Here is a 26,370-nt window from a genome sequence, read left to right as displayed (position 1 = left end):
TGGAGCCAATTAAGTTTTTTAAAGAACCAGTGTTCTTAGGTATGTTGAGCCTTCTATTTTTTTTCCCTGTGATGTGGAGAATAGCATCAAGTAGCAAGAAAAGAGTGTTGATCGATTTCTCTCTCTCTCTCTCTCTGTATCCTTGCTCTTTAAAATATGCATTTTCCAACTAGTATTTGGCCCTTAGGGAGTTAGTATCTTTGTAAAGACTTAAGTCAGCAGAGGAAGGTGGGCAAATAATATTTTCGATAAGGACTATTGGTTGTGACAATTGTAGCAAGTTATTGCTTGAGGAGTGAATCTGGAAGTTTATTTGAATTTTAATTAAAACTCACAGATTTTATCATTAGTTTACTCTCCCTTACCCCCAAATACAACAACTGACAGTTATGAGAGACCTCCTGAGACCACTTGGTATTTCCAAACTCTGATACACTAAGTTTGTTTCTGGCATAAAAATTGAGTGACTGCTCTGTGTCAGCCATTAAATTTTTTCTTGCTATGAGCCATCTTTTTTTTTTTTTTTTTTTTAAAGATCCTTTAGTTTTTAGCTTCTTCCTGGTAACCTTAGAACTTTGCTTCCTTGAAGAACTTGGCTTTCTTGAATTGGTGTCACTTGAACAAAGAAACTAAAAAAAAAAAAATTCCTCTAAGAGTATTTTGTATACAGGTGAAAGTAACTTTGTGGCTTGGTTACACTGGGTGTGTCACAGCTGAGTAACTCCCTCCTGCGCTTCAGCTTGACTAAACATTGAGTTCACATGTATACCTTTGCAAAGTTGCCAATCACAACTTGTTTTGGAACTTTAGGGTTATCAGTGTAAAGCCTGAGTAACAAAACTTGACTCAGTCATCCAATGTCCAGGCTGGACTGTATTTTTATTTTGTAATCAGTAATTCAGCACAATGCTGGAACACATTACTCACATTTGTCTTATGACCCTTTTCTGTAATCAATGGAATCTTTAATTGATAAAGCAAGTCTAGGGGGAGAGACCTTTCTAAAAAAAAAGGTCCTATATACTGAATATATTTGAGCCCTGATTATGAAGTGAGGGACAAGGCTTTTCTTTTTGAAATAAATGATGGAGGACATAGATATGTGGTAGCCATTCATGCTACATAATTTAGCATTTTATTGTTAATATGTTTGGTTATGGGTCTCTTTTTTGTTATTTCAACATGTTCTGGACTGGATATCATACTGAAAAGTATTTCAGTTCTCATTATTGAGTCCCCGTAGTTTGGGGAAAATGTGATCACTGATGTTGAAGGAGAGAATGTTTCAGAAGCATCCGGCTAAGGCAGCATTGTAGAGATAGTCTTGATTTTATACTTTGAATTTAATTCTGATGAGTCATTTTGTCACTTGTGTATGCCTAACTGTTAACCTCTGTGCCTGGCAAGAGCTAGGTACGAGTTCAACTTTTACTTTAGTCCTGAAAATTTTTATTCCCAGTTTAGGCCAGTGAAGAAGCACTTATGATTGGACTTCTAATTGTCTCATTTTAAGAATGTAGATAATGGTCATCTTCATTGGGTCATGAAGATGAAATAGCGCCCATAAAATGTTTAGCAAAGAGCCCATCACATTAAAAGTGCTCAATAAATGTAAGCTTTTAGTAAGGTTATTTTATTCTTACTGTTTGTTTCATCTTACTTTCTTGCACCCCTCCTTCCTGCATGTCCTAAGTTCCTCTTCAAGAGCTAGGTTGGCCCTGAGGAACTCGCTGGTTGTCTTGGCCTACCAGGAGAGTTCGTTTAGGCCAGTTACAGGAGAGATTTGTGAGAATGATTTTAGGAGGCAAGTCCCCATTTAGCCAGCTTGGGTGCGTTTTACAGTTCATCATCTCTTAGAATTTTTTTTTTTTTTTTTTTTTTTTTTTTGAGAAGAGCCAGCCTTTTGAGAGATCATATGACTTTTGCTGGACTACAACAGCTTCTTGTGTGAATCACAGCCCTGCTTTTGCCGGTTAGTCTGAGTAGATAACTACCCACCCCCACCCCCACAAGCTGATAATTATTGCCCTGGTTTATCCTCTGTCTCATTTCCCCTCTCAAGCTGTTATAGAATGAATACTGAATACTATGGTGCAGTGCTCCATGGATATAAATGTAACAGCAGTAATATTTACAACCAATGTCTAATTGGCTGTAGCTTGCTTTCAGTGTTCAGTCTAAACCATAGGACTATATATTTGTCTTAGCATAATGCCGAACATGCAAGTCTGCTTAAACTAGTCTTAAGATTTGTGTGTTTTGGGTTTCCCCTACTTCCTCTATTTCCTGTCCTTTTTGGGTTATAGGTCAGTTGGGTTCTACTTTTTATTCCCATTTCAGACTATGGAGAGCTGCTAAAAATACCAGTGTCCAGCCCTGGCCCTAGGATCTAGTTAATTTTTAAAAGCTGTCCGTGTTTCAAATTTGCATGTGTTTCTGTATGTTCGCAGTATCTCCATGTGTGTTCAAATCTTCTGATGGAGCACTTCGTGTACTTGCATTCTTTTCTAATAACCCTTGGTCTTTCCATTGCCTGTCCCATTTTTAAATTCCTTTTTTGGTCTTAATAGCTGCTTGAGTTAGGACCTCTGGAAGCAAAAGTGGGGTAGGATGCTGACGGGGAATTGTAGGCTTGATGGAAGAGGATGTTTCTATATTAAATGTCATGGCAGATCCAGTTCTAGGCATACCTTTAAAATGTATACACAGGCTGGGCGTGGTAGCTCACTCCTGTAATCTCAGCAGTTTGGGAGGCCCAGGCAGGCGGATCACTTGAGGTAGGGAGTTCGAGAACAGCCTGGCCAACATGGTGAAACCCTGTCTCTACTAAAAATACAAAAATTAGCTGGACATGATGGTGGGTGTCTGTAGTCCCAGCTACTCGGGAGGCTGAGGCCAGAGAATCGCCTGAAGCTGGGAGGCGGAGGTTGCAGTGAGATGAAATCACACACCACTGCACTCCAGCCCGGGGTACAGGGTGACCAAAAAAAAAAAAAAAAGAAAAAAGATAAAAAATGTATGTGCAGGTGGGCTTTCTCACCTCAAGATTCTGAATTCCTTCTAAATGTCTTCTAGTTGCTTTAAGCTCTTGTGGTCATCTCTTCCTTAGTGCACTCTCCTTACATGCTTTGGAAGTTTAGATCTTAGAATTATTTACTTGGAATGCAGTTACATTCCATTCTAAACTTCCTTTCTCTTGGGTTTATAAAAACATTGATGGGTTGTGAATTGTGACCAACATTAAAAAAATACAAAAGAATATGATAATAAACTCCAGGGTGTATCCCATTTGTATGGGTTGTTTCTAAGTCTAGCAGTGCCTGCTAGCTGGTAATCTTTCACTTTGGATTTGTTGTTCTTGTTGGGATGGAGTCTCACTCTGTTGTGCCAGGATTACAGGTGTGAACCACCATGCCCAGCCTCGTGGTGGCATTATAGATGCCTGAGGCTGGATAATTTATTATTCTGGGGAGCTGTCTCATACACAGTGCAGTGGTGCAATCCCAGCCTCAGGTGGGATTTTCCCACCTCCGCCTCCCAAGGAGCTGGGACCACAGGTGTGTACCACCCCACCTGTCTAATTTTTGTAGACATGGGTTTGGACCATGTTGCCCAGGCTGGTCTCTAATTCTTGGGCTCACCTAGACCTCCCAAAATGCTGGGATTACAGATGTGAGCCACCGTACCTGGCCTTCGCTTTGGATTGTATCAGGAAGGAAAATTGTACATGGTGAACATTTTGTAGAAAAATACCAAAGTAGATTTATATTTATTGAGTGCTTACTCTGGGTAAGGGACTGTTTTAAGGGTTTTACGTGTGTGTGTGTGTGTGTGTGTGTGTGTGTATATTTATTTTTTGTCTTTTGAGACAGGGTTTCACTCCCAATTCTCACACTGGAGTGCAGTGGTACAATCTCGTTTCACTGCAACCTCCACCCTCCAGGCTCAAGCAGTTCTCCTGCCTTAGCGTCCCTAGTAGCTGGGACTACAGGCACATGCCACTGCACTTGGCTAATTTTTGTATTTTTTGTAGGGATGGGGTTTCGCCATGTTTCCCAGGCTGGTCTTGAACTGGGCATGAGCCGCCACGCCTGGCTATATGTATATTTTATTTAATATGAAAGTCACTATAGCAAAAATGTTAGTAACCCTCCTAAAGTTAACCAACTCACTAAATGAACGATTACATAGTCCTCTTCCTTTAAAGGCCTGCGGGTGACCTTAGGTCCTGCTGATCTTACTTATTATTTATTTTTTTGAGACAGAATCTCGCTCTGTTGCCTAGGTTGGAGTGCAGTGGCGCCGTCTCAGCTCACTGCAGCCTTCGCCTCCCAGGTTCAAGCGATTGTTCTGCCTCAGCCTCCCGAGTGGCTGGGATCGCAGGCGTTTGCCACCACACACCCAGCTACTTTTTACTATTTTTAGTGGAGATGGGATTTCACCACGTTGGTCAGGCTGGTCTCAGACTCCTGACCTCAAATGATCTTCCCACCTCCGCCTCCCAAAGTGCTGGGATTACAGGGGTGAGCCACTGCGCCTGGTCCCTGCTGAGCATTTACTACCCATGCTGTTCTGTTCCTTCAGTTCCGTTGTGTGCTTACCAAGGATTAGTAGATACATCTTGAATTTGTTTATGCTGGTTGTACGGTCATGTGTTGCTTAACAATGGAGATACATTCTGAGAAGTATGTCATTAGGTGATCTTGTAGTTGTGCGAACATCTCACTTACACAAACCTAGGTATAGCCTACTGCACACTTATGCTATAGCCTGTTGCTCCTAGGCCGCAACTGTATAGAGCATATTACAGTACTGAATGCTGTAGGTGATTGTAATACAATGGTAAATATTTGTGTATCTAAACAGAAAAGGTACAGTTAAAATACAGTATTACAGTCTTATGGGATCACTGTTGTATATGACGGCAGTCATTGACCTAAACTTCCTTATATGGTGCATGATACTTGTAACTTTGCATTTAAATTAAATAGCAAGTCAGTAGGTGAAATGATTGTGAGAGATTGTTTCAGTGAAAACTAAGTTGAATGCTTTAGGAAGACTAACAGCTAGCATGTATAGTACCTCCTAAGAATATAGAACTTGTTCTGAGTGCTTTGTATGTGTTAGTGTAATTCTCACCACTCCTGAGGTACATATGCTTATCCCTATTTGCTAGATGAGAAAATTGAGGCACGAGGAGAGTAAATGGTAGAATTGGGATTCAAACAGTGGCAGTTTGACTCCAGGATTGATTAAGCATCTTGTGAAAAGTTGCTGTCAAATTAACGGGTAAGAGGAAATTTAGCCGGGTGCAGTGGCTGATGCTTGTAATCCCAGCACTTTGGGAGGCTGAGGCTGGCAGATCACTTGAGGCCAGGAGTTCGAGACCAGCCTGGCCAACATGGTGAAACCCTGTGTCTACTAAAAATACAAACATTAGCTGGATGTGGTGGTGCACTCCTGTAATCCCGACTACTAGGGAGGCTGAGGCAGAGACGCTTGAATCTGGGAGGCGGAAGTTGCAGTGAGCTCAGATCGCACCACTCCACTCTAGCCTGGGCAACAGAGTGAGACTGTGTTCCCCCAACCCCCGCCCAAGAAAAAAATCAACATCAACCAAAAAAAAAGGAAACTAAAGTATATGAGACCGGGGAAAATAGTAAAAATCTTGCATAATTCTGTAGTTTGCTGCTTTTTAAACACTTTGCATTTTAAAGAAGCAGACTCAAAATCACAGTGCACTGTGGGTGTGACTGATGACAGACACACATTCTGCTGTTCAAAAGGCCATGACTCTACATCAAAAGATTCTAGTTAAAATGTTGCCCTGAAGTGATGCTCATGTGGATAGTATAAGAAACAGATGTGCAAAGATGGGTGGATGGGAGGTACTGGAGGCCTCAGAACTTCACCTTTGTGCAGTTTGTCCTCCATTGCCACACATGAACTTTGGATTTGGCCACAAGTTGTGAAGATTTGTGCTTTGCTTCAAGTTTGTTTTTTTTGTTCGAAACTTAGTTCCCAAAGAGGTTTTGCATGAGAATCACTTGGAGAATTTTAAAAGCCAAGCTCCCTGTCTGATTGGATTTAGGAGCCATGGTAGTAGGTTTGAGGAATTGTCCAAAGCTCTGGGTGGGTCTGTGGCATAGCTAGGCTTGAGAACTGTTGTGTTTATCTGCCGTCTGGGGAAATAGTTCTTGAGTGTGTTGTGTGTTGACAATCTTGAGATGGAGTCTCGCTCTGTCGCCTGGGCTGGAGTGAGGTGGCGCAATCTTGGCTCACTGCAACCTCCACCTCCTGGGTTCAAGTGATTCTTCTGCCTCAGCCTCCCGAGTAGCTGGGATTACAGGTGTGTGCCACCATGCCCGGTTAATTTTTGTATTTTTGTTTTGTTTTGTTTTGAGACGGAGTCTTGCTCTGTTGCCTGGGCTAGGGTGCAATGGCGCAATCTTGGCTCACTGCAGCCTCCACCTCCTGGGTTCAAGTGATTCTCCTGCCTCAGCCTTCTGAGTAGCTGGGACCACAGGTGCCCGCCACCACGCCTGGCTAATTTTTTATATTTTTAGTAGAGACGGGGTTTCGCCATGTTGGCCAGGCTGGTCTCGAACTCCTGACCTCGTGATCCGCCAACCTTGTGATCCTCCTGCCTTGGCCTCCCAAAGTGCTGGCATTACAGGCGTGAGCCACCGCGCCAGGCCCTGACAAACTAAAATGGTTAGTGTGCCTTCCATTTAGATGCAGGTTGACATTCAAATAGAGGCAATATGACTGGTAGATTGTAATTTCAAAGGAAAGCAGTAATGGATCAAACTCTTGCACTGTTCTCTTTCCCTTGCTTAAAAAAAAGTCTGTTCCCTCTGAATCTAGCTTTATATAGACCTTTAAGTCCTTAAGTTTACTTGCTAAAAATCACCTGGGGTGCTTTTTCAACATATTCCCAGGCTTGCTTGAAAGTTAAAAAATTCAGCAATTCTAGGGTTTTGTCCAAGAATCTGTATGTTGAACAGCAACCTCAGTTGATTCTTGTACTGAGGCAAGTTTGGGAATAAGGTCAGTGTGGGACGGGGTTTCGATCTTTTCTGTTCTGTTCTGCTGCTTTTTAGCTGTAGAATCTTGGGCAGGAGCCTGTTTCTTCATCTTTTAAAATACAGTAAGGGGAGTACTTGTTGTCGCTTAGGGAAGGATGTTCAAATTAAATAAAATGATACTTCTAGGCAGTGGTCTTTAACTAGTGGCAGGTTTGTCCCCTTCCATTACCCTGGACATTTTTGCTTGTCACTCTGGGGGTGGGGGTGTTACTGGCCTCTAGTGGTAGAGGCCAGAGATGCTACCAAACATCCGAGAGTGTGTGTGAGACAGCTCCCCACAATAACAAATTATCCAGCGTCAGGCATCTATAATGCCACCACAGGGCTGGGCACGGCGGTTCACACCTGTAATCCCAGCACTTTGGGAGGCTGAGGTGGGATCCCTTGAGCCAGGAGTTCGAGACCAGCCTGGGCAATTTAGGGAGATGCCATTTCTACAAAAAATGTAAAAATTAGCCGGATGTGACAGTATGCACCTATAGTCCCAGCTATTTGGAAGGCTGAGGTGGGAGGATTGCTTGAGTCCAAGAGGTTGCGGCTGCAGTGAGCTGTGATCACATTACGTGCACTCCATCCTGGGCAACTGAGCAAGACCCTGTCTCCAAAAAAAACAAAACCTCTACGATTGAGAAACCGTGCTTGCCATGGTGAATGTTGGTTGTTAGTAATAAAGTTGAGGCCCTTTGCGGCTCCTTCTCTGGCCTGATCCAGGGACCCCTCTTACTCCCATGACGTTATGGGCATACGTTTCACATGTATTATTGGGATTGGTAAGCAGATCCTTTAATCTCCTTTGAACTTTGGGAGTTGCTGAAAGCACCATATATTTTATAAAAGTCTAAAGTTTATAACCTAAACATTAGCTAACTAAAGACTCACAGGGCTGAAAGGAACTCTTGGTCAAATTGGTCCATCTGTCCTTAGGGCTTTAATGGGTGTAAATACATTGCCTGAGGTGGTTAAGTATTCTTTTCTTAATGAATTCTGGGGAGAACTCCCCTTGTAACTGCTTTTCACAGCTTGGTTATTTACAAAGACTTTTGTTTTTACCTGAATAGAAAGCTTCTTTTGTCTTTTGTGTATTAGCACATTGCCAGATCCTGATTAGGTAGGTATTTGTGAAGTGCCTTATCTAATTTGTACCTTAACCGGGCTTCTTGCTAGAATACATGTTTCTCTAATGTATGCCTGGGTGCTAATAGTTTGGTGCTATGGAAACTACTCATATTTGGTTATTGGGGAGCAGAAGTACTAAGCATGACGAGACTAAGGTAATGCCTGCCTGGCTTCAGCTGCGAATTTTAGAAATATACTGATTAAAAGTAAATTTTTTTTTCTCTCCTTACTGCTGGATTTCTTAATCTGGGAGGTACTTGATGGAATTTAGCCTTTTTATCCCTTGAAATTATAAGCAGCATTTTGTGTGCACTTTTTCTTATACACGTACCTTTTTCTGCTGTCAAAAGAAAAAATTTCAACAAATTGAGTAAAAGATCTAATTGGATTTTGTTATTGATTAACAAATTAGGTAGCACCCCATCTATAAAAAAAATAGGTGCCCATTGGGCATGGTGGAGCAATCGGTTTTTATAAGGTTGAGCAGGAACAGGGAAACAACATAGTACAAAAATGTGGGTTAACATCAGGTTACTTGAGGTTATCTTCCTTATAAGTGTTAAAGCAGAGGGAACTTCCTTATGCCAGCTCACACTGTCTGGGGATTTGGGTATCTTCTTTCCTGAAGGTAAGGTAAACAATTTAGAAGTTTAAGATGAGTGACTCTATTTTGGTTTGGTCTGTTAGGGTCTAGGAGCTCGGTCCAAATTAGTGGCCTTCCATAGATTCTATTTAACACTGGAAGGAGGGTCCATAGTGTTGCGTGTGTTGGGGTGACTGCTGAGAGCACTGCTGAATCCTGGGGAGGGCCTGCACCTTAGAACTGATCAGTTCCACAATGTTAGACCTCTTGTCTCAGAAATTAAGAATTCAGAAAAGTTCAAAGGATACAATTTTTTTTTTTTTTTTTTTTTTTTTTTTTTTTGAGACAGAGTCTCGGTCTGTTGCCCAGGCTGGAGTGCAGCGGTGCGATCTCAGCTCACTGCAAGCTCCGCCTCCCGGGTTCACGCCATTCTGCTGCCTCAGCTTCCGGAGTAGCTGGGACTACAGGCGTGTGTCACCACGCCCGGCTAATTTTTTGTATTTTTAGTAGAGACAGGGTTTCACCGTGTTAGCCAGGATGGTCTCCATCTGACCTTGTGATCTGCCTGCCTTGGCCTCCGAAAGTGCTTGGATTACAGGTGTGAACCACCGCACCCGGCCTAATAAAGTTTTAAAATAAAATAGACATAGCTAGGGTCACTTTTATGATTTTGGCATATAAAGAGTTGGCACTTACAAAATGTACATGGTTATGTAAATATGTTTTGTGTTTTAAAAATTTAATAGTTTTGAAATTTTCTTTTTGATATTGTGAAAGGAAAATAAATCTCGGGACCTCCAAATTACTAAACCAAAGGGAAAAGTCAAGCTGGGAACTGTGTCAGGCAAACCTACCTCCTATTTTTTTCTTAAATAACATAGCTAGAAAAATTAAAATGCTACATACCTCCCTAACAATTTGCCCACAAGGAAATTCCTTGTGGACAAAGAACTCAAAGCCCTCCCCCCGTTCACCTAAGACAAATGCCTGTCTGATTGCTTCCTCTGCCCTGTTGTTTTGCTAAGCCAGACTGAGGCATAAATGACTATGCCTCTACTCTCTTCTCACATGGAACTTGTGTATTCAGTGAAAGGCTAATCAAGAGACTTAAAAGAATGCAACTGTTTGTCTATTATCTACCTATGACCTGGAAGCCCCCTCCCCTTCTTCCAGTTGTCCGGCCTTTCCAGACCAAACCAGTTTGCATCTTACACATATTGATGTCTCATGTCTCCCTAAAATGTGTAAAAACCAAGCTGTGCCCCATCACCCTGGACCTCCTGAGGATGTGTTATGGGCATGTCCTTAACCTTGGCAAAATAAACTTTCTAAATTGATTGAGAGCTCAGTCTCAGATACTTTTGGGCTCACAGTATTTACAGACCTAATTCAGCCCTAATCTAGCTGCTGCATTTAGTTGCCTAGTGTGAATATTTCACATTTTACTTTTACATTTTCATAAATGGGTATATGGATTATTTAGGTTTTTTTAAGAACAGAGCTCTGAATATTTGCCTCGTCCTATACAAGTTTGATAATTTGTCTATGTTACATGCCCACAAATTGAATTGCAGGATTCATACCCTTTTTTGTTCTTTTGAGTCGGAGTCTCACCCTGTTGCTCAGGCTGGAGTGCAATGGTGCAGCCTCAGTTCACTGCAACCTCCACCTCCCACGTTCAAGCGATTCTTCTACCTTGGCCTCCCGAGTAACTGGGACTACAGGCGCGTGCCACCATGCCTAGCTAATTTTTGTATTTTTAGTAGAGACGGGGTTTCACCATGTGGTCCAGGATTGTCTCAGTCTCCTGACCTCGTGATCTGACCGCCTCAGCCTCCCAAATTGCTGGGATTACAGGCATGAGCCACTGCGCCTGGCTAATTCATATACGTTTTAAGGGTTACTGGCTATTCTTACAATTATTTAATATTAAGAGACTTTAATTTCTGCAAAGCAGATGAGTGCAAAATAACCAGTTATAATGTTTCCCAAATTAACAGAGGTTTAGTTATTTTTAAAAATGAGTTTATTGGCCATTTCAATTTCTTCTCTGTAATTGTGTATCCATTTTTTTTGTGCAGTTTTTGGTTGGATTTTTGATGTGTAATTCTTCATATGTTGTGTATCTATATCTTTTGTTATGTGTACATTGAAATTTTGTTTCCCAGTCCGTTACTTGTCTTTTAACATTGTTTATAGTAATAACTTATTCTGAAGAAGCACAGGACTTGAACCAAAGGTGGAGAGTTTAAAGAACTACATCCGGTATTCTTTACCAATAAGAAATGTGTGGCCAGGCGCAGTGGCTCATGCCTGTAAATCCTAGCACTTTGGGAGACCAAGGCGGGCGGATTACCTGAGGTCCAGAGTTCAAGACCAGCCCGGCCAACATGGTGAAACCCTGTGTCTACTAAAAATACAAAACAATTAGCCAGGTGCAGTGGGTCGTGCCTGTAATTCCAGCTACTCTAGAGACTGAGGCAGGAGAATCGCTTGAACCCTGGAGGCGGAGGTTGCAGTGAGCCAAGATCACGCCACTGCACTCCAGCCTGGGCTACAGAGTGAGACTTGGTCTCAGAAAACAAACAAACAATAAAAAAGGTGTGACTAATTAGTCTTCTTTGCTTTTCCATCTTAAGACACATAGAAGTGACTTGAGAAGGAATAGTTACACAGTAACTTTGGTTTAATAATCAGTTCAACTGAAGAATGTATGTAAATAAGGGCAGTGATACCTAACGCTGATAGTTGATAGTGTGGATTGGATAATTCAGACTGTGGGGTGACATCTTACACACGCACATACACACACACTCTTGGGCTGTCTTCTTTATAGGTAAGGATTAGGAGAATTTTGGCATATGCCTTACACATAAGTGCTCCATAAATATTAGCTATTGTATCACTGGTAGGAAGTTAGCCTGGAAGTAAGTTTTATGGAATTCCAGTGTAGATTGTTTTGTGATTGTTTTGCCAGATTTTGCTTTCACCCACAAAAACACTAAGCTCTGCCAACCAGTTCGGCCATTTTGTAAGTTAGGAAAATAAACAGTAAAGGGAAATGGCGGCTCTTGGGCGGGGCTCCCACACAGGCTGGCTCCTTTTAAGTGGAATGTTGCTGTGCTGCCCTCTTGTGGCCATTTGGGAAATGGCGATTAAAAATGGAACAGTAACTGTTAATGGCACTTCGTTTCAAAGTCCAGTTGCAAGAAGGTTAATCACTCCATTTTTACCTACTTCAGAAAGTATTTTGAAGAGATACCAAATCCTTTTTATCCGCAAGCAAAAGGAAGTGGTAAAACTTTTTCTCATAAGCATTTATTTATTTTTTTTGTTTTTGTTTTTTTTTTTTTTTGAGACGGAGTCTCGCTCTGTCGCCCAGGCTGGAGTGCAGTGGCGCGATCCCGGCTCACTGCAAGCTCCGCCTCCCGGGTTCACGCCATTCTCCTGCCTCAGCCTCTCCAAGTAGCTGGGACTACAGGCGCCCGCCACCACGCCCGGCTAATTTTTCGTATTTTTAGTAGAGACAGGGTTTCACCGTGGTCTCGATCTCCTGACCTCGTGATCCGCCCGCCTCGGCCTCCCAAAGTGCTGGGATTACAAGCGTGAGCCACCGCACCCGGCCATAAGCATTTATTTTTGATTGGAATCTGAATTCCCAGTTTTGACTTGTTCTTTTATCTGTGTATTGTATTTTCGTTTTAATTATTTGTTAAGTAAAAAATTATAAAAGTTGTTTGCAATTTAGATGTTGAATAATTTTCAGATAGTTTTTCATGAAGATTCTATATATATGTTGGATAGTCATTCCTGAAAATCCAATGTTTAATTGCCCTGTAACTAGTAAGCCATTGGTAGTCAGCTAATTTTATTACTTTGTTATTTAGGTGAAGGCTTAAAGGACTCCACCCACTAACTCAGTTTGACCCTTTCTATTAGTCTTGTGGGCTTTCTGCCTCCTCTACTAAACCAGCACTAAAGCTACAGCTTAGAACTAACAGTATTTACTATTATAATTATTAGGTATTAATGGCAATTCTACATAGTCTTTTAGGAAATGTCGTTTAAGGGAATAATTTGAATATATATGTGTATATATACACATGTACGCTATATATATATACACATATACATACACACACACATATTTTTTTTGAGACAGAGTTTTGCTCTTGTTGCCTGGGCTGGAGTGCAGTGGTGTGATCTCGGCTCACTGCAACCTCCACCTCCTGAGTTCAAGCGATTCTCCTGCCTCAGCCTCCAAAGTAGCTGGGATTACAGGTGCATGCCACCATACCCGGCTAATTGTTTTTTTAGTAGAGGCTGGGTTTCACCATGTTGGCCAGGCTGGTCTTGAACTTCTGATCTCAGGTGTTCCACCCGCCTCGGCCTCCCAAAGTGCTGGGATTACAGGCTTGACCCACCATGCTCGGCCCATAATTACACTTTTTTTTTTGTTTTAAGACGGAGTGTGGCTGTGTTGCCCAGGCTGGAGTGCAGTGGTGTGATCTCATTTTCCATTTCCAGTTTATTTAGTGATTATTCCTCTTATGAGAAGTATGAAAATTAAGTAATGACTTTGTTAAGGCTTATTTCTTCTTCTTTAAGCAGTTCCCCTCATTAGTATTTGTATTCAGTCTCACATCTGATTCTGGTTCCAAAAACAATTTAAAAACACTTTTTTTTTTTTTTTTTGGAGACGGAGTCTTGCTTTGTTGCCCAGGCTGGAGTGCAATGGCACGATTGAGGCTCACTGCAACCTCTGCCTCCTGGGTTCGAGTGATTCTCCTGCCTCAGCCTCCCGAGTAGCTGGGACTACAGGCACACTACCATGCCCAGCTAATTTTTTGTATTTGTAGCAGAGATGGGGTTTCACCGTGTTAGCCAGGATGGTCTCCCATCTCCTGACCTCATGATCTTCCCATCTCAGCCTCCCAGAGTGCTGGGATTACAGGCGTGAGCCACCGCGCCTGGCCTAAAAACACTTTTTTAAAACACTCATTCAAATCTTTGCTTGTTTTGTGTAGGGTGGGGTATACTTGCAGCCCTTGGTTTGGATTTGACTCTTATGGTTAGACTTATTTTAGACAATTAACTACTTTAGACATTAAAAATACTTAAGGTATATAATGAAGTGCTGTGAATTCACTATGAAGCTTCACTACTAAGTTTCAGTCATAAAATGTCACTAGTATCATTCCCTGAGAGCATCTGCCTCCCTCAACCCCTAAAGGTAAATATAGTTGTGAACTTGGTGTTAATCTTTTTTTGGGTTTGATTTTCGTTGTTGTTATTTTTGAAATTACACAAGTAATCCATGGAACTCACAAGTATACTTCAGATAACCCATCCCTAACGGTGTAAACCAATGTTAGCAATGTGGTGATTAAAATGCATTTATACACATAGATATATGCTGACAGAAATACGGCTTTTTTTTTCCCCAGAAGGTATTGTTGTATGCATTGTTACATTTCTAGGAATCACCTACACAAACTCAAAAACACATAGCTGCACAAGAAGATATGTAGAAAGATATTTATGTTTATAGTCAACAGTTTTGAAATACAAATACTCAGAAATATGGAAAGTGTATCAAAGATATTTGCAACTTATCAAGTGAAAAATCTGAAAACAACCTAAATGTACCATTAATAGGGGAATGTTATATAAAATGTAGTGAATTTATAGTATAAACCAGTTCAAAGGGAATGAGATGGGCATCCATATAGACATATCCTGATGCGGGCATTGGCATTCCATTACATCCTATCTGCAGTGCTTCCCGCTTTTCAGCACAGAACACTATAAACATTTCTAGTTGGGCTGTTTTAGTTATCTTCAGTAAACTAATGCTGCCTTTTGTGGGTCTTTAGTTGGTAAAGATTTTCATTCTTTTTGTTGCTGTTGGGAGTTTTTTGTTTCCTAGTAGTGTATAGACCTGTTGTCTGTGACAGTTTTATTGGTGGTGATTGCCAAAACATGATTCTATTCTTAAACTTTTGTCTGGAGTTAAACATTATAGTAGTTGAAAAACTAAATACGTTATTTCAAAGGGGAGGCAAATTGCACATTCTAGCAAATGAATGTGCAATTGTATCCTTCTCTAATAAACCAGGCACAAAGAACATCGAAGGAGATGTGCTAAGTAGCGGCCAGATTACTTTATAGTATGGGACAAGTGGAGGCAAGGTAGTGTAGATGTTAACAGCTGCCGGAGCTTTGGAGTGAGGCTTTCTAGGTCAGCCTGTGTGTCATGGCTAAAAGTATGGAGAGCCAGCAGGGCATGGTAATTGACGCTCAGACTTGAGATGTGGCTGCCTGTTTTCCATCTCGGTGGTGGTAACTGCTATGACGTATGTCCATATTGTGGAAGTATCTGATAGGTATTGAGCTTAGGGTAGGAGACCGAAGGATGTTTTCTGGGAGAAGGTGATACCTAAGGCCACAAAATTAGAGGGGTATTTAATTTGCTGTGTCTGCAGTGGGTGCAGGAGCTAGAGGGGAGCAGTGCTAGGTCTGGAGTCTGGAGCAGTGGGGGTAAGGGAAGAAATGATTAAGTAATGTACCTTGAGAAGTTGTCAGAGGCCAGGTTTTATAGGGCATGCTGAAATTGAATGTTATCCGTGACCAGAAGACCCGGCTGCCTGGGAGGTGAACAAGCCTTCAGCTGCCTTTGCTATGGGAATACAGTTTTCCAGGTACTGCCTTGCCTAACATCCCTTTCAAGTAGACTGCCCTTTCTATTACATAAATCCCTTCCTTACTTAGGAAATTCTGGAGCTGTCTCTGTACCTGTCTGTCCATGAACAAATAGTGGAGGCAAAACTAATAAATTCCAGCTAGTGTCATGGATTGTGGGGTAACGACTCGCTAGTGGGTGTTAGCTGGGGATAATTTTGTGTTAGAAGAGGAATCTCAGCTTGGATGTGATATGCTCAGATTTCCTATTTGGGTAGGGCTTTGGCATTTATAGGGCACTGCTTTCATAGCTGGCATTAGATGCTCTCATGACACTACTGGTAGATGTCACATAGGTTGACACAGGTTAAAAGATGACACAGGCCTGAGGTGAGCTAGGACTAAAATGGAAGCTGCGATGCCAGAGCCCACACCTTTTAAGTGTTCCTATCACTATCCAGCTCTCCTCTTTCTTTTTTCTTTCCTGATGACAACCTGCCTGGTCACAGGTATAAAATAAGTGACTCAGATGCTTTAGTCACCTGGACTAGTCAGCTTGGACTGTGCAAAGGGTTAAGGAGTCAGTAATTATAATGAGGTCTTGAAACTGTTGAGTCACTTGTTACAAGGAAGCCTGTTTTGGGACCTTGTGTAACAGGGATAAGAGTTAATAATGTTTTCTGAGTCTCTAATCATTTGGCCCCCTATGGTAAAATAGAAAGAAATGAGCTTTAGATCCACACTTGGATTGGAATCCTGGCCCCCTCACCCTCTTCCTCAATTTCTAGTTTTGTCCATTGGCCAAGTTACATAAAAGAGGTCAGTTCTTTTCGTCCTTCATATGGTGATAATAATGCCTAATAGTATTGTTCTTGGGAATAAGCAAAATAATACATATAAAGTACTTAGCCTAGTGTCTGATACCTATTAGGTGATCAGGAAGTTATATGGTTTTTCTCATCTTTCCCCCCTTCTCAGTGTTGGGAACCTCCCCCTGACCCCTGCTCTCCCATTTTTTTCTCATTGCTTCCTCATGGTAACTGAAAGGCCTCCGTATTGTAATGTTCTGTGGATCGCATGGTGTTATTTGCGTCAGTCCCAGTTTGCAGTGTACTGCCCTGTGCACCTCTAGAAGATGCAGTGATGGTAAATATAGAGCTTCCCTTTACCCTTTCAGGTTTTGTGCCACGTGTCTTATCTCCTGGCTTCTGAACTCAGGGACTTTTCTGTTAATGTTACTGTAGGTTCTGGGTTTTTCCTTGCCCCCCTCAGAGCAAAGATGGGTAGTTTTCCAGCAAAAAGTAGAGTGAACAGTCCACTTCTTGCTGTAGAGTCCATCCATTTGACGTCTTTTTGCTTCAGAGTATCTTCCCCTCTACCAGCGTGCCCCTCAGCACCATTAGAGGAAGATGAGGATATTGCTTTGTCTGTGCTTGAAGTTGATACTCTATCACCCCTCAGTCTCTGTGGTTTCTGTTTTGTTCCTTTAGATGTCATCTACCTACTTAGATTGCTGCTCCCTAGGGGATGTCTGGAATGAAGAAGGGAAGGGAGATGTGTGGAGGCCAATAGCGGTCTTTATTGGATTGGATGTTCTCATTAGCATCAGAGTGCCCTTTTTGTTTACTTGTTTCTGTTAAGTCTACCACTTCTGGATCTCACTGCAGATTATAAGGCAGGGCCTCTGGATTGAAGTTAATGTGTATAAATTTTTATAAAGCTCCTCAGATGAGCCTAATTTGCTCCTATTAGTGAGAACCACTGATTGGATAATTGCAGCCAGTTTGCATTCTTCCTCTTTGGGTAAGATGCTTTGTTTTTTTTTTGTTTTTTTTGTTTGTTTGTTTTTTGGAGACAGGGTCTTACTGTGACACCCAAGCTGGAGTACAGTAGCAACTCATGGCTCACTGCAGCCTCGACTTCCTAGGCTCAAATGATCCTCCCACCTGAGTCTCCTGAGTAGCTGGGACCGCAGGCATGCACCATCATACCCAGCTAATTTAAACATTTTCTTGAAGAGGTGGGTTTTGCATATTGTCCAGGCAGGCTGGTCTTGAACTCCTGGCCTCAAGCAATCTTCCTGCCTAGGCTTCCCAAAGTGTTGGGATTATAGGCTTGAGCCACTGTGTCAAGCTTGGTTGTTTTTTTTTTTTTTTTTGGAGACCGAGTCTTGCTCTGTCTCTAGGCTGGAGTGCAGTGGCGTGATCTTGGCTCACTGCATCCTTTGTCTCCCAGGTTCAAGCGATCCTCCTGCCTCAGTCTCCCGAGTAGCTGAGACTGCAGGTGTGTGCCACCACAGCCAGCTAATTTTTGTATTTTTAATAGAGACAGGGTTTCACCATGTGGTCCAGGATACTCTCGATCTCCTGACCTCGTGATCCGCCTGCCTCGGCCTCCCAAAGTGCTGGGATTACAGGCATGAGCCACCACGCCCAGCCTGCTTGGTTTGGTTTTGTTCTGTGTTTTGTTTTTTTCTTGTTGAGAGGGGAATGAACTTAACAGATAAGACTTCGTGGATTCATATATATCGGGTTTTAAATCATACTGTGTTAACTAGGTGTGAGAGTTAAATACTTATGAGCCTCAGTTCAGCCTCATTTGAATGAAGGGGACAGTAATATCCATGTTCAGAGTTTCTGTCAAGAGCCTGCCCATAGAAATAACCTGCTCTGTAGCATCATGTAAACATTCAGGAAATGGTAGCTATTGGGGATTTTGAGAATGGTAGCAATAACATTATTTGGAATGTAAAAGTATAAATGTGCATTTGAAGATTTTGGTCTTATATTACCAAAATTACTATCTGCAAATGTTTTACCATGGGAATTTTTTTTTTAAAGCAGATTCGTTTGTCAGTTCTTAAATATTTTTAAATCTCTCTCTCTCTCTCAAAATAAGTCACTCAGCCTCTGAAGAAGCTTCGGGTTCAGACTCAGGCAGTCAGTCGGAAAGTGAGCAGGGAAGTGATCCAGGAAGTGGACATGGCAGCGAGTCGAATAGCAGTTCTGAATCTTCTGAGAGTCAGTCGGAATCTGAGAGTGAATCAGCAGGTTCCAAATCCCAGCCAGTCCTCCCAGAAGCCAAAGAGAAGCCAGCCTCTAAGAAGGAACGGATAGCTGATGTGAAGAAGGTATCTACTTTGCCCTACAGTACAAATGTGCTGCTAGCCTAGGACAAGCTAGCAGACGTTTGTTGCTTATGAAAACTCATTAGTATATCTTGATAATGAAACCTACAGCCATTTTTTCTAGTAATATACAGTAGTGTATCTGAGGATACAAATGAAGACTTCTTTCTGCTCTGTTAAGGAAAATAAATTACCTGAACCATCCAATTATAGGGAAGAAAGACAGATTTTTATATGCTTGGTTTTTAACTTTGTTTATTTATTTTTGAGACAGAGTCTTGCTCTATTGCCCAGCCTGGAGTGCAGTGGCGTGATCTTGGCTCACTGCAACCTCCACCTCCCAGGTTCAAGTGATTCTCCTGCCTCTGCCACCCAAGTAGTTGAGATGACAGGCATCTGCCACCATGCCCAGCTAATTTTTGTATTTTTGGCAGACTGGGTTTCACCATATTGGCCAGTCTGGTCTTGAACTTCTGACCTCAGGTGATCCACCTGCCTTGGCTTCCCAAAGTGCTGGGATTATAGACCTGAGCCATCATGCCTAGCCTAAAATAGACTTTTAAGGTTAAAGTGAGCAGTTCTGGAAAGTTAATAATGTGTAGTTATAGGTTGGATGGACCTACAAGCCAGTCAGAATGATTGGACTGTGCCTTTGATAATCATTATCCTAAAATGAGAAGTTCTAAGGAAGGCTCCTGGTTTTCTATGTACACATCGTTTTCACGTGCCAACTCCCTGCCCCGCTCCAAAAGCTTATTACTCATGTAAGAATACTCAGTTGTGAGTAACTCCACGTGGTAGATTTTTCATGGAAGAGTTGACTTAGATATCAGCTCTCAAAAGGACAAATAAGAACACAAGATAATTTTAGGATGTAAACATTATAATATATGCTGTAATAAAGTCACAATAGTTGAGCTAGAATGCCTGGCTGATATCTTGAAGTGATAAAACTAGTTGATGTAGTAACACTGAAATGATTTAGCCCTCCCAGTTAATAAGGGCTCCATAAAAACCTGTGTTGAGTAAAAACTTTCATAGCTCCAGCAGAGGTCCGGGGTGGGCATGGGTAGACAGGCTAGAGTAAAGCGCACTTTCCCTCCTTCCTTTCTCTGCCAGGTTTTTTCAGAGTGTTTTATGTTTACTGCCTCTTCCTGTATTTCCCACCACTTGGTTATTCCTAACTCCTTCTGGTTGGACCTTTTGTCCTTTAACTCCAAGGTGATAAGACCATTACATAATCCGTGTACTTTGGATTACGTGGTTACATTGGATTCTAGTTGTAAAATGCCTGTTCTGGGCCATCTTTTCTTTTGAAGCCTTGATTTTCTTCAGCTTACTTCATCATTTTTATGTTGTTGTTGTTGTTAAAGTCATTGTTGATAATGTCCTTTTTTAGTGACATTTTTGGATCATTTTTCACAAAGATGAGACAGGGTCTTGCTCTGTCACCCAGGCTGCAGTGCAGTGGTGCAATCACAGCTCACTGCAGCCTCGATCTCCTGGGTTCAAGTGATCCTCCCACCTCAGCTTCCCAAGTAGCTGGGACTACAGGCACGTGTTGACACATCTGGCTAATTTTTAAAATTTTTTGTAGAGACAGGATCTCTCTACGTAGCCCAGGCTGATCTTGAGCTCCTGAACTCAAGCCATCCTTCTGCCTAGACCTCCCAGGGTGCTGGGATTACATGCCTGGCCCTACACTTTCAAATGCAAACATTTCACAAGTCTCAGCTAGTGGCTTCTTTTGTGCAAGTTCTGAGCCTTTCTTTTCCAAATACTCTAATGAGATTAGCTGTCATCTGTAATTTGATAACCCATATTTCTCATCTCAGCTTTTACTACTTGCTTAATTTCTGTTACACCTTTTCATGTCAGTGTTCCACAATCCATTCAAATTCCTTTTGCTTATGTGTGATTCCGTTAAAAGAATACAGAATATACTTAGTAGTAGTTATCTCTGGGGAAGAAAGTGAAAATGATTTTTCTTTTTAAATCACTGGTGAGGATTGTTACAGGTCTTAAAGGTTGTTACAGGTCTACAAAAATCAGGTCTTAAAGACAAAGGGCTAATTACTGCTACAGAATAAAAATAGATGTGTTAGAGAAAGGGTGGCAGTGGTTCTCATTCTGAGAACTTCTAGCTAAGAGTTAGCAATGCCTCATCTGCATTTATCTGGGATGTTACATGACCTGAGGAACTTAAAGAAAAATACAAATTCCTGATTCTTCTTTAATTAGACTTAATGGGGGCTTTGCCTCTTGTATTTTCAGTTTCACAGGTGGGTTGGTGCAGTCAAGACTGAAACTCAAAGCAGTAGGGAATTTAAAATTTATCAGTAAATACTTTGTCTTCAGTGGAAGCAGCTGCTGTCTTACCTTTCTGTATTATTCAGCTGTATGTTTATATTTTAATGATGGGTAAGCGGTATACCATATAGATTTATAGCTGTTAAGTAATGAAGACATTGTTAAACTAGTATTTCCTAGGATAATATGCCTGTTTTCAAAAAAATGGTGCTTTATTGTCTCATAAGTAAAACCAGCAAAACAACCCTTTTGATACCTGGTTACTTGAATTCTCTTTAATTGCAGTAAATGTTTGATAATAATAATGGGGGTCAAGAAAAAAGATTAATGCATGTCTCTTAATTTTCCAGATGTGGGAAGAATATCCTGATGTTTATGGGGTCAGGCGGTCAAACCGAAGCAGACAAGAACCTTCGCGATTTAATATTAAGGAAGAGGTAAGGAAAAAATATTTTAAGGGCATGCATTTAAACTCCCTATCTTACTTCATTCTTTCTGACTCTGGTATGTATTACCATTAAAAAGACTGAACTTCATGCATGGGAGTTAAGTGACGCTAATATGAGCTATCTGTGAACAGATACAGTAAGGCAAGAAGTTAATAAGCAAGTAAAACACCAGAAAGATCATATAATAGTGAATTTTTTAGTAGAGTATTATACAGAATTGACCTCAAAATTGTTTATTTTTTAAGTTGTTTCTCATAGTGAAAATTGATTATATATAGCAAGAAGTTTACTTTTTTAAGCCCCTAACTTCTAAATCTCCTAGATTTTTATTAAATGGGTAACTTGTTTGGTAAACAAACAGAGCAATAGAAATAGTTTTGGATTTATTCCTGAAAGAGGAGGGAGTGCTTAATTAATGTATCTACTTTTATTTAACTTCTTAAATTTGGTTTCCTTGCTCATTTTTAGTGTGAGATATAATAAAATGAGTTTCAAACATATTTACTCTAATTGTGAGAGATTGAATAGATTGGTGATTTTTTTAAATTGGTATTCTATACCAGGCTTGGTTGTCTATAGAATCGGACTTCTTTCACCTTTCTCATTTTGTGTGATATTTTTGTGGATTCTTATTCTGAATTAGGTTTATAGACTAGAGCCTGAAGAAAGATTCTTTTGTCTCAATGAAATGTCCACTTTCTGCTTTCTTAGGAGGACTTTGCTAGTCTTAGCTATATAATGTACTTCTGATGAAAGTTAAATATTGATAGCCACAGGTCAGTGAGTTGGGTGTGGGTTTTTAAATAAATGTACCTTAAAAATCTAATTCACCCTAACATCTGCATTACATTTGTGATGTTTTATTTTGAGTGACCTCTGAGCTGTTTTGCCTTCGCTTTTGTTTTCCATAGTGTCTTGCACTAGGTTACTGAGCCATGTTTGTTAAAACCAATCACATAGTTGCAGAAATCTTTCCCTCTTTTATATATTAATTAACACATTCTCTGTAGGGTACAAGATTAACAGCAGTAGGAATAGTTTGCCATTTTCTTTAATTTTGGAGAGAGACAGATTGAAATGTCTGTGACTGTAAACTTTCCTTGGCCTAGTGCTGTTAGCAGAGCACTGTTGGCTCATGAGTGAACATACTCTTAAATGAGTCTAGAATGAATACATCAGTAGTTTATGCCTTTAAGGCACACTGACTAAATGTTGTGGCATTTTTATTTGATATTCTAAATCTGCAGTATCCAGTGTGGTCCCCACTACTCACACGTGGCTTTTAAAATTCACATTAGTTAAAATTAAAAATTCCATTTCTCAGTCACACCAGTCACATTTTAAGTGCTCGGTAGGCACATGTGGCTAATGGGTACTGTATTGGACATCGTAGATACAGGACATTTACATCGTTGCAGAAAGTTACTGGATATTGCTGTTCCAGAAGTCAAGCTGAGAAAAATTTCTTGGCTTTGGAGATAACTCAGTGATAGCAGAGAGATTAATTTTCAAATCAAAAGAAGAGGGTTTCTTTGTGTCTAAAAGCTCATATTGAATAATGGTGTATTGAGTAGATTGTTGATCCAGGAGATAGTGTTGTCCCAAAGAACTGTGAATTAAAGTCTGTAATCATTTTTCCCCCCTCACACACTGAAGGCAAGTAGCGGGTCTGAGAGTGGGAGCCCAAAAAGAAGAGGCCAGAGGCAGCTGAAAAAACAGTAAGTCTTTCATGGGGGAAATTATTCAATCTAGTAGTTTCAAACTTGTCAGCATTTCTAGGACTGCCTTCGTTGTGTCTTTAGTCTACTCCAGGTCCCTTAGTCTGCTTCTGTCTCTCTTACTAGCTCGGGTGACTGTCTACCTTGACCTCTTGCAATAGCAGCAGCAGCGTTGGAAACCCAAGATTCTCAGTTTGACACACGGAAGGGGTCCACGTATACTCGGGCTTTTGCTTGGGATAAATCTCAGCTTCTTCCATCGGGTTAACCCAATTAGCCCATTGCTTTTTTTCAGAAAAATATGTATAAATAACAAGTACACAGGTATTTGGTATTGTAGTAAGCAAGGAACAAATGTAGGTTTGCTATTTTTATGGCAAAATTGTATTGGCTGAACATCCATTTTGGTAAGAAATTACATATTGTTGTTTCTGTATAATTTTAATATTGCGGTTCATAAGCCAGAAAAATTTAATTTGTGGACTTAATGTGAAGTTTCTTTATAACATAGATTTATATGTTCATTTTTTAATTTAAAAAGTTCTATTTATATGATATAATGAAATTATTTGATTTTTTTTGAGAAATAATTTTTAAAGTCATTTTTTGGAGAGGGTGTAGATCTCGTTGACAATCTGAATTCTATAGCTTCTCTCAAAAATGTAGATATTCAAAACTTTGTATACCAGTTCAGGGGTTCTCATGTTAAACAGTTGTCCATGGCTTCTATTAAGAGCTCTAGGTGCATATGCTCTGTTGTAAAATATTATTAATCTTTAGTAAGTGGCCTAAGGCAAGTCATTTGAGATTTTAAAACCCATTTCCTCATCTCCAAAAAAAAGTAATACCATCTACCGAACGGGATTATTAGAAACTATGCTAAGATTTTGTGACATTAAGTAAATGTAGGGTATTACACAGAGCCTTACAGAAAAGTCAGGTACTTAATTTTGCCCTGCTACAGTGCATTCAGTTTTCATTTGTGTTTTGGAGAAATAGTAACTAAGCAAACCTGCACTTGGCATCTTAGAAGGCTTTTGTTCTGCCCCAGTCTCGTGGTCTGCTTGGGAGACTATTATCTGCTTACTGGTCTAATGGCCTTTTGAGTATCTTTCCTGAAATGTCCACCTTGATTATACCCTGGGAAATCCATGCATGTAATCATTACCTCACCATCTGGCTACATTTCTTTGGTCTCTTGACTGCAAGGTAAATGGTGCTATGCTTGAATTCTTGACTTCCTATTTTAATGGCGTTATTTGTGTGTGCAGAAGCCAGCATTTTTCTCAGTCACTGTATAATACATTGCACTTACTCTGGTTACTGGCTCATATTTTTGTCAGCCTTTTTTTTTTTTTTTTGACACAGGGTCTCACTGTGTTGCTCAGGCTGGAGTGCAGTGGCTTGATCTCAGCTCACTGCAGCCTTGGCCCGCTGGACTTAATTGACCCACCTAAGCCACTCAAGTAGCTGGGACTACAGGCATGTGCTATCATGCCCAGCTGAGTTTTTAAAAATTTATTGTAGAGATGGGGTCTCACTATGTTTCTCAGGCTGGTTTCAAACTCCTGAGCTCAAGCAGTCCTCCAGCCTCGGTCTCCTAGGATTATAGGTGTGAGCCACTGTGCCCCGCCACTTATCAGTCTTAAGAATTCCCCAAAGTTGGCAACCTTCAGTAGCATATATGGACCTTTCTTTTCCTGAGTAGAACCTCTTAGTTCCTTGCAGAGTGGGATCTGTCTTCTTTTTCATATTGCTTCCCTACCCTAGGGCTGTTCATAGGAACTGCCTTGGGCTGAGATAGTTCCCCTCATGTTTGTGTGTTTGGGCACTGGGCTAGCCTTCCTTTCTGCTATTCTCTGGCCAGCTGGTGAGTATTGTGGATTTACAGAGAGCTTTTCTCCTGAGTCACCAGTTGAGATTCCTGAAAGATTAATTAGAGGAGGTCTTGTAGCTCCTGACACTCAAGTTGCAAGGCACTTTAGGAGCCTTCTGTGATCCAAGCTGAGCAAGTGTAACATAACCTAATGTGTGGGCACATGCATTTCAGAATTGAGAGACACTCACTCAGCGAAAGGTTTGAAATATTGGCACAAAGAAATGCTTTTCTGAAACCCTGCAGATTTTATTCACACATTTTAGAGTTTTAAAAAAGGGACCATTTTGTAAAATTGGCTTAAAAAATTAGTTCCAAACTTTGGGAAAGTTGCAAGAATGAAAGTGCAGTACAAAGGACACCTTATATACTTTACCCAGGTTACCATTTTTGCTCCATTTGCTTTATTATTGTGGGTGCTGTGTAAGAGAGAGGGTCTTGCTCTGTCGCCTGGGCTAGAGTGCAGTGGTGCAACCTTGGCTGTCTGCAGCCTCAATCTCCTGAGCTCAAGTGATCCTCGTACCTCAGCCTCCCAAGTAGCTGGGATGACAGGCGTGCACCACCATGCCTGATTTTGTATTTTTGTAGACATAGAGGTCTCAGTATGTTGCCCTGGCTGTTCTCAAACTCCTGGCCTCAAGTTATCCTCTCACCTTGCTCTCCCAAAGTGTTGGAGTTAGCAGACGTGAGCCACTGCATCCAGCCTGTGTATATTTATATATATACAAACATAATGTTTTTTATGAACTATTTGAGACTAAAATTAATAAAATTTTACCTTTTACCCCTTTACCTTAAATATGTAAGGTATATTTCTTAAAAATAAGGATATTCTCTTTTATAAGCACAGTACAGTACAGTTTCAACTTAGATTTAAAACGTTGCTGATGTACTTTTTTTTTTTTTTTGAGACGGAGTCTGGCTCTGTCGCTAGGCTGGAGTACAGTGACGCGATCTCAGCTCACTGCAACCTCCGCCTCCAGGGTTCAAGCAATTCTCCTGCCTTAGCCTCCTGAGTAGCTGGGACTACAGGCATGTACCACCATATCCAGCTAATTTTTTCTATTTTTAATACAGACGGGGTTTCACCATGTTGGCCAGGATGGTCTCAGTCTCTTGAACTCGTGATCAGCCTGTCTTGGCCTCCCAAAGTGCTGGGATTGCAGGCTTGAGCCACCGCACCTGGCTGCTGATGTACTTTTGTCTAATTCATGTTTCAGTTTTGTCAGTTAACCCAATAAAGTCTTTCATAATATTTTTCCATCTCTACTACAGGATCTAGTTTAGGGTCAGTTACATGCAATTAGTTGCATGTAACTAATTTTATTTTTTTTAAATTTAAGTTCTAGGGTGCATGTGCACAACATGCAGGTTTGTTACATATGTGTACATGTGCCATGTTGGTGTGCTGCACCCATTAAC

General features: G+C 41.0%; 1 protein-coding gene across 3 annotated transcripts in view; it reads left to right on the top strand.

Annotated features, from left to right (window-relative positions):
- CHD2 (chromodomain helicase DNA binding protein 2) overlaps positions 1 to 26,370 on the top strand; it is a 146,162-nt gene that overhangs the window by 23,039 nt on the left and 96,753 nt on the right. For 2 of the 3 annotated variants that reach the window (XM_063640073.1, XM_063640074.1), the window contains 3 exons: positions 18,367 to 18,598; positions 21,256 to 21,342; positions 23,011 to 23,072. In XM_063640073.1, coding sequence (XP_063496143.1) covers positions 18,367 to 18,598; positions 21,256 to 21,342; positions 23,011 to 23,072 — 381 coding nt within the window. Of the gene's footprint in view, positions 1 to 15,421; positions 15,489 to 18,366; positions 18,599 to 21,255; positions 21,343 to 23,010; positions 23,073 to 26,370 lie in introns of all 3 variants that reach the window. The other variant, XM_063640072.1, reaches the window with a different exon arrangement.

Source organism: Symphalangus syndactylus, chromosome 5 (assembly GCF_028878055.3).
Source record: "Symphalangus syndactylus isolate Jambi chromosome 5, NHGRI_mSymSyn1-v2.1_pri, whole genome shotgun sequence".
NCBI classification, from domain to species: domain Eukaryota; kingdom Metazoa; phylum Chordata; class Mammalia; order Primates; family Hylobatidae; genus Symphalangus; species Symphalangus syndactylus.
This window is presented reverse-complemented; position numbering and strand designations above follow the sequence as displayed.